Raw genomic sequence first — 12,613 nt, 5'->3', positions numbered from 1 at the left:
AGCAGGAATAAAAAGGGCATTTCCCCACCGCCTCGGTTCATGTCGTCTCGCGTTCTCTCTCTCTTGCAGCTGCGTAAATGAGTATGGAAGATTATGATTTCCTCTTCAAAATTGTTTTAATCGGCAACGCCGGTGTGGGGAAGACCTGCTTAGTCCGTCGCTTCACTCAGGTAAGGTTGGCCGCCTCTTGGACGTGGGATGTTGGGGTGGGGACAGCACTGGGATGGGAGCGTGGAGCCCGTGGCTGTGAGCTGAGGGCGTCGCTGGCATTGCAGCTCCGAAGTAATTAATTGTCTGCAGTCTTGGTGCATGTATCACCTACAGCCATGTACTAGCACGAGCAGCACATCTGTATCTAGTGCTGTACTTAGCTCTGTTGGGGATCTTGTGTTGGAGAAGACTCATCCCTCTGAAGATGAAAAGTCCTCTCTGAAAGCCTCCTGATTTGGAGGTGCTCTGGACCAGTTATAAGGACCAGCACATCTCTTGCACTCCTGTGTGCCTTCTCCTCCCCATCCCTCCTGCCACTGCCCAAAGCTCTCTCTGTTATTTGTCATTAGTGGATAATTAAATAATCTGGGTCCTGGGCTGTCAGTCTGGTGTTTTCTGTTAAACATCAGACCTTTTCTGTGGCAGAATAACAGGGAAAGGACCAGGCTTCTGTGATCTGGGGCAAGAGAAGGTTTTGCACGATGCACTATAAAAGATAAGTTGTGGGGTTTTTGTTGCACTCTCCACTAAGAATTGTCAGCAATTTTTCCCCTCATTGTTACTTTTAGTTTTGAAGCCATGGTGATGTTAAACACTCTCCAACCCCTTGTGACAGCCAGTGGCAATAAAGCTAGTCAACCCCAGAGGGTTAACCCCAAAAATCTGTGGCCACTTCTGCTGCTTGTGCTTTGGCAGCGCAGCTGCTGTGGGAGATGGATGTGCCCCAAAATCAACATGACTTTGTAGACCTGGACACCAGAAATCAAAAAGCTCAGTTTACTTTTTTTTTTTCTCCTATGGTTTGCTGTTGCTCCTTTCTGATGGTGTTGCAATCAGATGCCACCAGCATCACGCCAACCCTTGCCATTGCTGTGGCACTGGTAGTGTCTGGCTCTGTGCTTCGCTCCCAAAATGCTGTGCAGGGATGTGCTCCTGGTGCTGAGAGCTGCCAGAAATGCCTTTCCATGCCATGGCCTGTGGTGGAGGGGAGAGGGAAGGTGTGAGGTTGCAGGGGCAAAGGCATCTCATCCCTTGCAGGCGCTCACACCTCTTTCAAGGCATTGGGAAGTAGGATGGAGGGTCATAATCTACCCTTCCTCTGCCTCTTCTAACTGCACAGAAGCAGAAGGGCTTTTCCCCTCCCTTTTTCCCCTGTATGCATCCTCCTTTTCTTCTGTTTTCTCACCTCTGAAGTCAACGACTTGCTACGTGACTAGGGATGTGTAAGCAGGGAAAGCACTGTGGTGTTGAATTATGGTAACCTTTGTGATGGGGAAATGTCAGGTTTTCTTCTCTAAATGTGATGGAAATAAGCGTCCAGGGAAGGGGACAAGGGAGGAATAGTTTTGGGCTTGGAAAAAGGTGAGCACTGGCACCCAGAGAGAGATACAGAAATTTGCTTAATGAAATTCTGTTTTCTTTCAGGGGCTTTTCCCACCGGGTCAAGGAGCCACGATTGGGGTTGACTTCATGATTAAAACCGTGGAGATAAATGGTGAAAAAGTAAAGGTAGGAGCCTGATGGTTTTCAGCATGAACTCATGGGGCAGGGCCATAGCTGAGGTTTCTCACTGCTGGAAGGCCTGTGGGCACATGGGGAAGCACAGGGCTATATGACACAGCTCAGGCAATGCTGGGTCTAATGCTGTGCGCCCCTCTCCACAATTACCATTGGAATCGTAACAGCAAACCTATTCTAAGTGAGAAAATAGAAAAGGGAGATATTGCAGAACTCTGACCTTGCTTAGGAAACACTGAGATCATGCCTGGCTGGGGTTGAGGAAGTGCCAAGAAGCACTTCAGTGCAACTTCTGCTCATGGCATTTCTGGTAAGCAGAAATCTGTTGCATTCCCACTGGGGTGTGCTCGGTGAAGATGTTCTGTGAGCTCCCAAGACGGCTGTTGAGGAGAGCAGGCTTCTGGACTTGGGTGGTTCTGCACAACGAAGGCTCGTCTTCCACTTCTGCCAAGTTATGGGTTTTGCAGAAGTGGAGATGGTCACAATACTGATGCTTTGGTCAACAGGTTGAAGTGAGAAGGCAATGTCTGCGTTATTAAATCTTTCACCCTCCAAAATAGGGTGGTTGCAACCAAACTGCTGCTGGGAAACTGTCCTTGTCCTGTGCTAACTCCCAAACTGAACCTAAGCATCACTTGGCAGAGAGCTACTTTAGGTCAAAACATACCAGGACCAATCTCATGCTTTAATGGGATCCATGGTTGGGTTCCAGCACCTAGAGATGTTGCCTGGTGCTGCTTTGTTCATTAATAGAGATTTCGCTAGAGCTATTGTGGTGTCCAAGAGGTGGGAGAAGAGTATTGTCTGAGCCTCTAATATCAAGGTGTCCTGGGTCCCTGAGCTGCCCCTGGAATTACTCTGCCTGCATTAAATCCAGGGGCATCAAAGTGAAAAACAGTGGTTTTCCCCTTCCTGCCTTTGTCAAATCTAGTAGTGAGCAAATGGGAGAGCGGCAGCAGTGTGACAGCAGCTAGATGTGACACCGAGACTCATTTTTAAGCTTGTGTAAGTGAAACAGTGGACTTGTGCAGATTTACTGCCCTGGTTCCCTGCTTGTTTTGTTTTGTTTTTTTTTTTTTTTACCCTGTATTTCAGCACAAAGTCGTTTTAAGAAGAAAATCAGGTCATGTATTCCTAAGTTTAGGACAGATTTAAAAATCCACGATCGTGTCAGCAGGCTGCCACCCTGCTGCGTGAGGAGCTGTACAAACTGGTGGCAAGTGATGGTCCATGACCAGAGGACCTTCTAGCCTGAGCAGGTGAAGAACAAGAGGTGTGAATACCTTCACCTGAAAAAGACCAAGTTAATGTTCGGCACATCGCTGCTCAAGTGGGACAGAGCAGGAGGCAGGAAAGCAGTGAGGATCACATGTAGCTCCCATGCTGTTGGTACTTAGTTTGGTGGTTGCGATGCTCATTAGCAGGCATCTGGTGTAGCGGGGTCAGCCAGGACGCGGATGCTGTTCGTCCAGCTCCTCGGACAGCAGAGACACTTCGTTCTGCCAAAACCAGCTCCAGTGAAGCAGCTCAGAGAATCTAAGCTGGTAAATGGCTTAAGTACTGCACTGAAGGTGGAATTCATTTTTTCCCTTCTATACCTGGCTTAAACCAGCTGTCTCAAGATTGTCCTGGTCAATGGAGGGAGAAAAGCAATCTCTGAGGCAGATTAATCCCATCCACTTCAGGTGCCTCTGCTTTCCAACGTCTGGTTCCCTGTCAAGTACATATAAGCGATGTTCTTAAGGCTCCATATCTGAGTTCTGGTTTTTGGACAGGTGAACTCGCCCTAAGGATTTATCTGAGTTTGACTTGTTCCCATGACATAATCCTGTTTTGAGACTAGCTTAGACTGCAGATACATCCTGGTTTGAGGTCTGTTGTTCGTTTCAGTGGCCAACCTGGCTCAAACCACAACAGAATACAAACTCCTTAAGAGAAAGTTGGGAGCAGTCGTAGCAACGTGGGCTGTCAGGGGCAAAGGTGGTTCAGGGGAGCTCTACAAGCTAAAGGAAAACTTGTCAGCATGGTAAGTCCCTGCTGCCCTGCAATTGTCTGATGAATGCACAAGCGTCCATCCCAGCAACTCTTTTAATCACCTTGGGGCTGGCTTGTGTTTCACAGAGCCTTAGCAAGTGATAGCTGGTATACCAGCTATATTTCACACAGCAAATAATGAGTTGTTAAATCAAAGTCCTTCTCCCCACCCCACCAGTGGAGTACATTGGAGTCGCTGGAGCTCAGCCGCAATGACCAAGCTTGGGAGGAAGCTTAGTGCAATGCGTTTGGGCATTTGAATGAGCCTTCCAGCATCTGAAAGGCAAGTGGATTTCCTTTAGGGAGTGATCTTGTAGCCGAAACTTTTTGAGTAAGCAGTGCTAGTGAGAATAAACATTTAATGAGCGGGAAAATCAGGAATGAGTCAGAGCACAGAGCAGTATAAATGACATCTCAGTCAAACGAGGCGCTTCTCTGACTGTTAGCTCATTTCACAGTGCCTGAGCCGTGACTCTGCTTCTGTGCCGGGCAGCATCTCCTGCACGTCTGCTGGGATCCAGGATGAGAGAGCAGAGCTGTTTTCAGACTTGAAAATAAATGATATATTTCTGGGGAAAAGTACTTTCCAGCTTTCAAAATTGCATTTGAAAGTCAGTGGAGAGGGACTTGCTATCATGAAAACTGTGTGCAAGCTGTATCAGATATGAGCGGCTACTAAAGCTCGCTGACAGGTGAGCTGAGACAGCACTGTGCAGTTGAAGGGGCTTTTAATCTGCCTGGCCTTTCCTAATAAACACAAAAATACGTGCAACACCTGTACTAAGAGGCTACACAAATTCAAGCCAAGTAGAATCATAGAATGGTTTAGGTTGGAAGGAACCTTGAAGATCATCGAGTTCCACCCCCCCTGCCATGGGCACCTCCCACCAGACCAGGCTGTTCAAAGCCCCATCCAACCTGGCCTTGAACACCTCCAGGGATGGGGCAGCCACAGCTTCTCTGGGCAACCTGTGCCAGTGCCTCACCACCCTCACAGTGAAAAATTTATTCCTAATATCTATTCTAAATCTCCCCTCTTCCAGTTTGAAGCCATTCCCCCTCCTCCTATCACTACATGCCCTCATAAAAGGTTTTCCCCCAGCTTTCCTATAGGCCCCTTTTAGATACTGGAAAGCTGCTATAAGGTCTCCCCGGAGCCTTCTCTTCTCCAGGCTGAACAACCCCAACTCCCTCAGCCTGTCTTCATAGCAGAGGTGCTCCAGCCCTCTCATCATCTTTGTGGCCTCTCTGGACCCGCTCCAACAGGTCCTTGTCCTTCTTATGTTGGGGGCCCCAGAGCTGGAGGCAGCACTGCAGGTGGGGGCTCACCAGAGCAGAGCAGAGGGGCAGAATCCCACCTGCTGGCCACGCTGCTTTGGATGCAGCCCAGGATGTGGTTGGCCTTCTGTAGGCTAGCAGTTCTCATGCTGGTCAAAGCTAAACATCCTCAGTGCTACAAACAGAGGGATACACCATACAGACCTGTAATCTTATTGTATTTGGTGAAAATGTTCGTGTATGTGAAGCTAAATGTATGTGTAAGTGTTGGGAAAGCAGGAAGCATCAGTTGGCTCTAAGAAAATAAACGTCTACGTTTTCTGCAGGCTGAGTCAGGCACCGTCCTTTGGTTCCCCTGAAAAAATGAGACAAAATCGTTGCTGTGAAATATTTTATTTGGCAGAAATAATCGGTGGGGTGAAATGCGAGATATGTGTTTTGTGTCCAGGAGGAGTTTTTCAGTGGCTGTAAGGTCGGGGGCTCTTCCCTGTCTTCTGCACCCAGCGTGCAGGAAGACTCCCGGCTGCAGGCAGTAAGAAACCCTCTCCCCCAGGGCGATCCCTTTTGCTTTCTATGTGTGTTATATTAAAGCAGTGGAAGAACATAGTCACATCAAGTTTTTATCAGCTTGGAGATCTTTTCAATAAATGCGAAATGTATATACGCTGGAGTTAACCACTAGACCAACCGGTAAACGTTTTGCCTGGGAAATAGCTGAGTAACAACAAAATTATCTGTATTTTTCCATCTGCCAGAGTTTGGGGGCGGGTTTGTTTTAATGGAGACTCGTTCTTTACCTGAATCACGTGCAAGTCATTTCACTTATAGTTTTTGTGTCACTTAACTGCAGGTGTCAGGTTCATCTGTTTAAATACGACTATGCCAAGATTAAGCATAAAGCTGCCCAGGAGCTGTAAGACAGCCACAGATTACTTTCTCTGCAAAAAAATGTACTTTTTCAAAATCATACCCCACGTCTGAAAGCTGCTACTGGGAGCTCTCATTTCAAACTAATGCATTTGTGATGAGTAGCTGGAGTAGTTCGACTTTGGAATTGGGCAAGAATAAGGTTTTCTCTGTTACGGGATGCTGAATATATGGAAAAAATCTCAAATACTTTGCCACCTTCTTCCCAAAGTGCACAGGATTCTGGCTGGAAATCACCCCTTCACATACTTAATTCCAGGGCGTTTTAAAAAAAATAAGACTGGAAGCAGAGAAGTACTCTTTTATGTTGAAATTTTTTAATTTTGGGTGTTTGTTTCTTTGACTGATGACTTTTTGGCATACTGAGGTTTTGATGACCCATCAAAAGCTATCAGGTGGTCAAATTATAAAAACAGTATGAGTTTTGTTTGAATTGGGAAATGTATGTTGTCCTCCTGGAACCAGAGGGTTTGGCAAACACTCGTGACCTCTTTAATATCCTTAAGGATGTGTCAACCAGTTCTATGTGTTGGGAAGGTAGGCAGCGAGCAACTGGGTGAGACGGCTGAAATTGTAGAGAGGAAACGTGTTAGAGTGCTTGGGTCAGCCTTCAGCTGAGCTCCTTGTTCAATCCTGTGGTTTGACACAGGATTGAACCTGTGTATCATCACAGGCAACCTTGGGCCACAGGAACCTGTGTATCATCACATCAACCCATCTTGGGCAACCAAGATGATTGAGGGATTGGAGCATCTCCCTTACGAGGAAAGGCTGAGAGAGCTGGGACTCTTTAGCCTGGAGAAGAGAAGGCTGAGGGGAGACCTTATTATTACTTACAAATATCTAAAGGGTGGGTTGAAGGAGGATGGAGCCAGACTCTTCTCGGTGGGTCCCAGTGACAGGACGAGGGGCAATGGGTGCAAGTTGGAACATAGGAAGTTCCGTTCCAACACACGAAAAAACTTCTTTACAGTTCGGGTGACAGAGCAGTGGCACAGGCTGCCCAGGGAGAGTGTGGAGTCCCCTTCTCTGGAGATTTTCACAACCCGCCTGGATGCAGTCCTGAGTAATGTGCTCTGGGCAATCCTGCTTTAGCAGGGGAGTTGGACTAGATGATCTCTAGAGGTCCCTTCCAACTCTGAAAATTCTGTGATTCTGTGATTCCACCCACCAGTGCCTCATCTCAGGATAACTATAAGTAGCTTTGGGAGCTAGAGGAGAGGCGTTCTTATTCCTTTTTGGGGTGGATGCTGCTCTTGGTTGGACTTCAGGGGCAGAAGTGACTTTCTCCCTCCAGCGCCTGCATTGTGTCTCCAGGCCGACAGCTCTGTCCACAGCAGAGGGAGATGCTAGAAGTCACATGAAAGCTTGTAGACTTGTGGCTTCCAGGGGCCGTCGGCTGCCGTGCCAGCTGACTTTGTGCCTTGCATTTCAATCCACAAGTGCAGGAGTGGAAACGGAAAATGCTGGGGGAGGGAAAGCCAAAGGGGAGAAGAGCTAAGTGCTTTCTCAGCATTGGTTTTATCCTGAAGGGTTGTTTTTAGGTGAAAACAGCACTGCTATCAAATAAAAAAAGTTAATTTTTTTTTTTTCCTTTTACCACCCTTCCTTATTATGCCAAAAGCTGCAGATCTGGGACACGGCAGGACAAGAGCGATTCCGGTCCATCACGCAGAGTTACTATCGCAGTGCTAACGCGTTAATCTTGACCTACGACATCACCTGTGAAGAATCCTTCCGGTGTCTCCCCGAGTGGCTGCGAGAAATCGAGCAATATGCCAGCAACAAGGTCATAACCGTGCTTGTGGGTAAGCGACAATCGTCCCTAGCGGGATGGTGGTGCGATGAGGGGGCGAGCTGTGCGTGTCAAGGGGTTGGTGACAGATAGAAGTGTTAGCAGGAGGAAAGCGTGGCATCTGTGTGAACTGGTGGTGCAGGATGCTCGAACGGGTGCAGCAGATCTTCTTGCCAACCAGTTGTAACCGCAGGTGGGCACAGGATGGAGGTGATGCCTTAAACCCAGTGCTTGGGCCATTCCTTCTGCAAATAACCCCAAGATGCTGATAGTGATGTTCAGGACACCACAGGCACTTCTCAAAGTGTGGTCCAGTCTCAGGTCTAAGGCTATTGCATGCAGAGGTGGATACTTCCCACCCATTGGTCCCATATGGGACCAAAGTGTTGATGGTACAGCTCCCAACTGAGCTATGAATAGAGCAGTTTCCCTTGTGGCTTCCAGCTCAGATCTCTACAAATATACAAGGATCTGCTCAAGTTAGGGTTGTCTGCAAGTTGCTAGACCCCATAGCTGTGGGACAACTGGAGCCTTGTCTCGAGTGGGTCAGGATCTGCGAACCAGGTTGGGATGTGATGGTTGTGTGGATCGTAGCATTCACAGGTGGAACAGAGCTGGAGAACTGGATATTTGCATGAATTTTAGGGAAACTAAAAATAAATAACTGAATGCTATGTTAATCTGTAGAGCTTCAACTCAAGCTAAAGCAGACCTCAGGCCATCTGTCTGCTACAAGCAAGGTGAAGGTCGTTTTGCTTCCCTGTGCTTTTCCATTCTCTGCTTTCAGCATCTGATAATTAGGATTTGGCTTTTAAAGGCCCAAGGATGTATATGAAGAACAATGGAAAAACAAGTTGGGGAAAGCCGGAAGGTTTTATACTGTGGTGTCATTATCTGCTTTAATAGTTTGCTGTTTAAAAGAAAAGTCTAGAAGATTTAAAAATGTGTTTAAGGTGCCTTTAAAAATCTTTTGGGTTTTACATGCCCGAATGGTGTTGCAAGTCTTGGGATTACAAGAAACTCATGACTCTCCATTAGAAGGGTATGGCACTTGTACAAACGGTGCCGAAAAATAATACATGAGGAACAAATTTATACGTTAATATTTTAGGGAACATGAAGTTAATTATCAACATCTACAGCACAAAATATAAATGATAACAGCCATAATACATGCTTTGAAGATGGTGACACCCATAAACTGCTTGTGTTGAGTGATAATTGGTTTAGAAAGGTAACTTCAGTGTACGCAGCAGGTCCAAGAAACTGCTTTATCAGGAAAGAAAGGGGCTCTCAGACAAGAAGGTAGCAATGAGCTGTGGTTTGCCAGTGGAAATGTAACCTTTTCCTCCCAGTAGTTCTGACAAAATTGCTGGTAGAAGCAAGACCACTGAACCTGCTGAGTCCACGGACACAGCTTCCCATTATCACAGGTCCTAGTCTGTTATCTTCTTTGTGAGATTAATTTATAGCAAAAACATGTTTGAAGTGAAGTGGCCGGTAATAGGGTATAATCATATCAGACACTTGCTTGAGGCATTAATCAACTCTCTACTCCACCGAGCTCTCCAAAGGAAGGGGCTGGTTTCTCGCCCCACCTCGTTCTGCGAGTGCCCCCGAGCTCGTCCCTCTTCCAGCCTCAACAGCCAAATCCTTCATGGGAATATTGAAATAGGAAAGCAGCCTTCCACACCAGGCTTCTTTTAAAGCTTGTAATGACATGAGAAATATCACGTTTAGTGTTTCACATGCTATAATTGACATTTTAAGTGCTCCTCAGAGCAAGAACAGGAGAATTTTCAATAGATATTAAAATGGAAATCCTTTAATGTCGGTTGATAGCAGCAAACAGATGCACTGGTGCTAAATTAAAGCTAACTGACTTGGATGCTCACAGGGCATATTCCATTAAATAAGCTGATATTAAATGAACTTGGTCACGTGTATCAGGGAATCTGCTATTTGGAGGGGAGAGCAAGCACTAAGAGTTTCACATCAAAACTGCTGTCCATACACATATACAACACCAAACTCTTCTTTATCCCTTATCAACTTTTGTTTTTCTTGTTTTGGAAGTCAAATTAATTCCCTTTCTAAAATCTTTTATCAATGCAGGTAATAAGATTGATTTAGCTGATAAGAGGGAAGTCTCCCAGCAAAGAGCTGCAGAGTTTTCTGAAGCACAGGACATGTACTATCTGGAAACCTCGGCAAAAGAATCGGATAATGTGGAAAAACTCTTCCTGGACTTGGCCTGCCGGTTGATCAGTGAGGCACGACAGAACACCCTTGTGAACAATGTCTCATCCCCCTTACCAGGAGAGGGGAAAAGTATCAGCTACTTGACTTGCTGTAATTTTAATTAAAGAGCTGGCATGTGATTTTTTTTTTTTTCCCCTTCTGCTGTGGGCCAGGAGGATGGGTTGTCTTTTTGTGCTGGGATTTATCTCCTTGAAGGGAATTCCTGCCACTTTGACCCATCTTGACTTACCCTGAGTCAGGTTGCAGACCTGGAAGCACGGCAGGCTGATGGCTCCAGCTGCATGGCAACGTAGCAGAATATCACACGGTTTAAATTTCATTTTTCTTGCAGTCTCTGGAGCGGGTTAGGAAAGAGGAGAGTTGCACAAGCGCTTCACGTAATGCAGAATGTGAGCTATTGCTTTTCCTTCTTTGGGACACTAGAGCAACCTCTCTTGAAGAAGATATTGAAGAGATCAAAATGTCTCTTGCAGAACAATGTGTTTGGTCCTTTTTAAAATAAAATTAAAAAAAATAAGAAAAAAACCAACAATGGACATTGACCCTGGACTACAGAGGCAATCTCCTGGGCTGCCAGCGAGTGAGCTCTTCAGACATGTACATAGCATCTGCCCGCGTGTCTTCATGGAGGACTCTGGTGTTTGAAACAGTGTTATGTCTCTCATCTACAGGCACTTTCATGAACATGGAATTAAAAAAAAAAAAAGTTACATATATCAACATTTTCAAGATGTAAGAAGACATGGATATGTCTCAGTTGCTCCCTTTGGTGCTAGCAGTTTGACAAATATCCCATAGACCAAACATAGTCTTACTACATTACTGTCCTCTGAATGTGTAACTTAGACTGGTTAGGAAAAAAAACACTAATAAGCACTGTTCATAAAAATAAAAAAAAAGTCTCATTACCTCTTTTTCTAGGCCTGTACGTAGTGGGAAAGGACTATGCTTCTTTGATATCCGTCGTAGGATGAAAAGACTTTCCGGAAATAAAAAAAAAATAATAAAATTAACTGTTCCTCCTCTAATTAGTAATGTCCTAATGTGAAAAATTAGCTTTGGGAAAGGTTATTGGTGGAGTTGGAAAAAAGCGCACCAGATGTGACCAAAATCTTGTGTGCGCGTGGATTGTGTATAAGGGTTCAAAGAGAGCACAGTTGGAAGTGGCCGTCTGCAATACGTCCAGCTTAAAAATAAAGCTTGTAGAGACAGTTCTTGTTGAAAGGCAGGTGTACCATTTTGTAGAGGTTTGTTTTTTGTTTTGTTTTGTTTTTTTAATGCTAAGTGGAAATAGTGAGGGGTTGCAAGTGATATTCTGTGGCTGACCCTGTCCAGCACTCACCTTGTGGAACTGCTCTCAAAGATGCTCTTGAAGGTGTCTTCTTGACATCCAGTCTCTCTGCTAGAGTAGCTTCCAGGTTCAGGGCTGCAGAGTCATTTAATTTACTTGATGCTTTGTACTCTTAATCCCCAGACTCTGATGTATGTATAACTTTTTAGGCGGTTTCTTTCTGCAGAAGCCACTGAAGTGGGAGCGCTCCAGAGTTTGCGATGTTATTACACCTGTAGTGCCATATGTGAATAATGCATTGCAAAGTTACATGTTGACGTTAAAGCAAAACTGGAAAGTAGTGAATGCGCACATGAAAAATGATATTTATTTTTTTTAAGTTTGAGTTCAGTTTAGCTAATCTGGATAAATCTCTCCTGGCAGTTACGTGGCTGTGATATGCTGTAATTTAAAGTTAATCAATTTTATATTACTTGGCATTTACTGAACATTATAACAGAGCTTTAGTATTGACATAAAAAGCTACCAGTAAATACTTCTTGAAAAGAACAACTTAAAAAAAAAAAAGAAAAAGGCATTTTAAAATGCCTTTTTCCACATTTTCCTGGAAAGGCTTCTTTGGGCCATATCATGTTGTGCCTTTGATCTGTAATGGGGAGCTGACTGAGTCAGAGAGGGGGGATCAGTGCGTCATATCGCCATTTTTAATGTTTTCTTGCTATGTTTTAGGGCACTTTCTTCTGTTATGACTAGCAGTAAAAAGGAAGATGTAGATGTTGCAGTACAAGGCTTGTTTGTCATTTAGGTAACCCTTAGCAAAGAGCTTCCATAAGTGTGAGATGTCAGGGGTTATGTCATCTGCTGGGCTGGCCTGTACTGGTCCTTTTCAGTCTCTGCTCGTGGTGTAATCCAGAGGATTTAGAAATGTGTGGGACTTGGTGGCTGCTGCTGTGCTGGACCGTGTGGTACAGCCTGTGCTGAAGAGCTATGTCTGTCTTGAGCATTCCCCAAATTGCCAAATGCAGCCTCCTTTGACCTTGTGAAGACCACCCAAACTCTGAGACAGTTGATTCTGCACAGCTTTTAGGTAGATGTTTAGAGCAAAGCTCAGGGTGTTACATGTAAGGTAACACTCAAGTTAAAAATCAATACTACATATATTTAATTTGTAAAAGCTCTTACTCTCCAGATGCTGGACTTGTCAGTGTGTAATTGATAACAAGTAGGGCAGGGCTGTTTGAGTTCATCAAGGAGGAAGGAGACTGCCCACCAAAACATGTGTGGGTTCCTCAGCCTGA

General features: G+C 45.3%; 1 protein-coding gene across 1 annotated transcript; it reads left to right on the top strand.

The window, feature by feature from the left end:
* Window positions 1-66: 66 nt before the first annotated feature.
* On the top strand, window positions 67-10,459 carry RAB30 (RAB30, member RAS oncogene family). The gene is made up of 4 exons (XM_009881195.1): window positions 67-170; window positions 1,636-1,719; window positions 7,592-7,775; window positions 9,878-10,459. Exons 1-4 carry the CDS (start codon window positions 78-80, stop codon window positions 10,126-10,128), a joined length of 612 nt encoding a protein of 203 aa, XP_009879497.1. The 5' UTR covers window positions 67-77; the 3' UTR covers window positions 10,129-10,459.
* The last annotated feature ends 2,154 nt before the right edge of the window (window positions 10,460-12,613 follow it).

This window comes from Charadrius vociferus, unplaced genomic scaffold, assembly GCF_000708025.1.
Source record: "Charadrius vociferus isolate BGI_N301 unplaced genomic scaffold, ASM70802v2 scaffold1, whole genome shotgun sequence".
NCBI classification, from domain to species: Eukaryota; Metazoa; Chordata; class Aves; order Charadriiformes; family Charadriidae; genus Charadrius; species Charadrius vociferus.
This window is presented reverse-complemented; position numbering and strand designations above follow the sequence as displayed.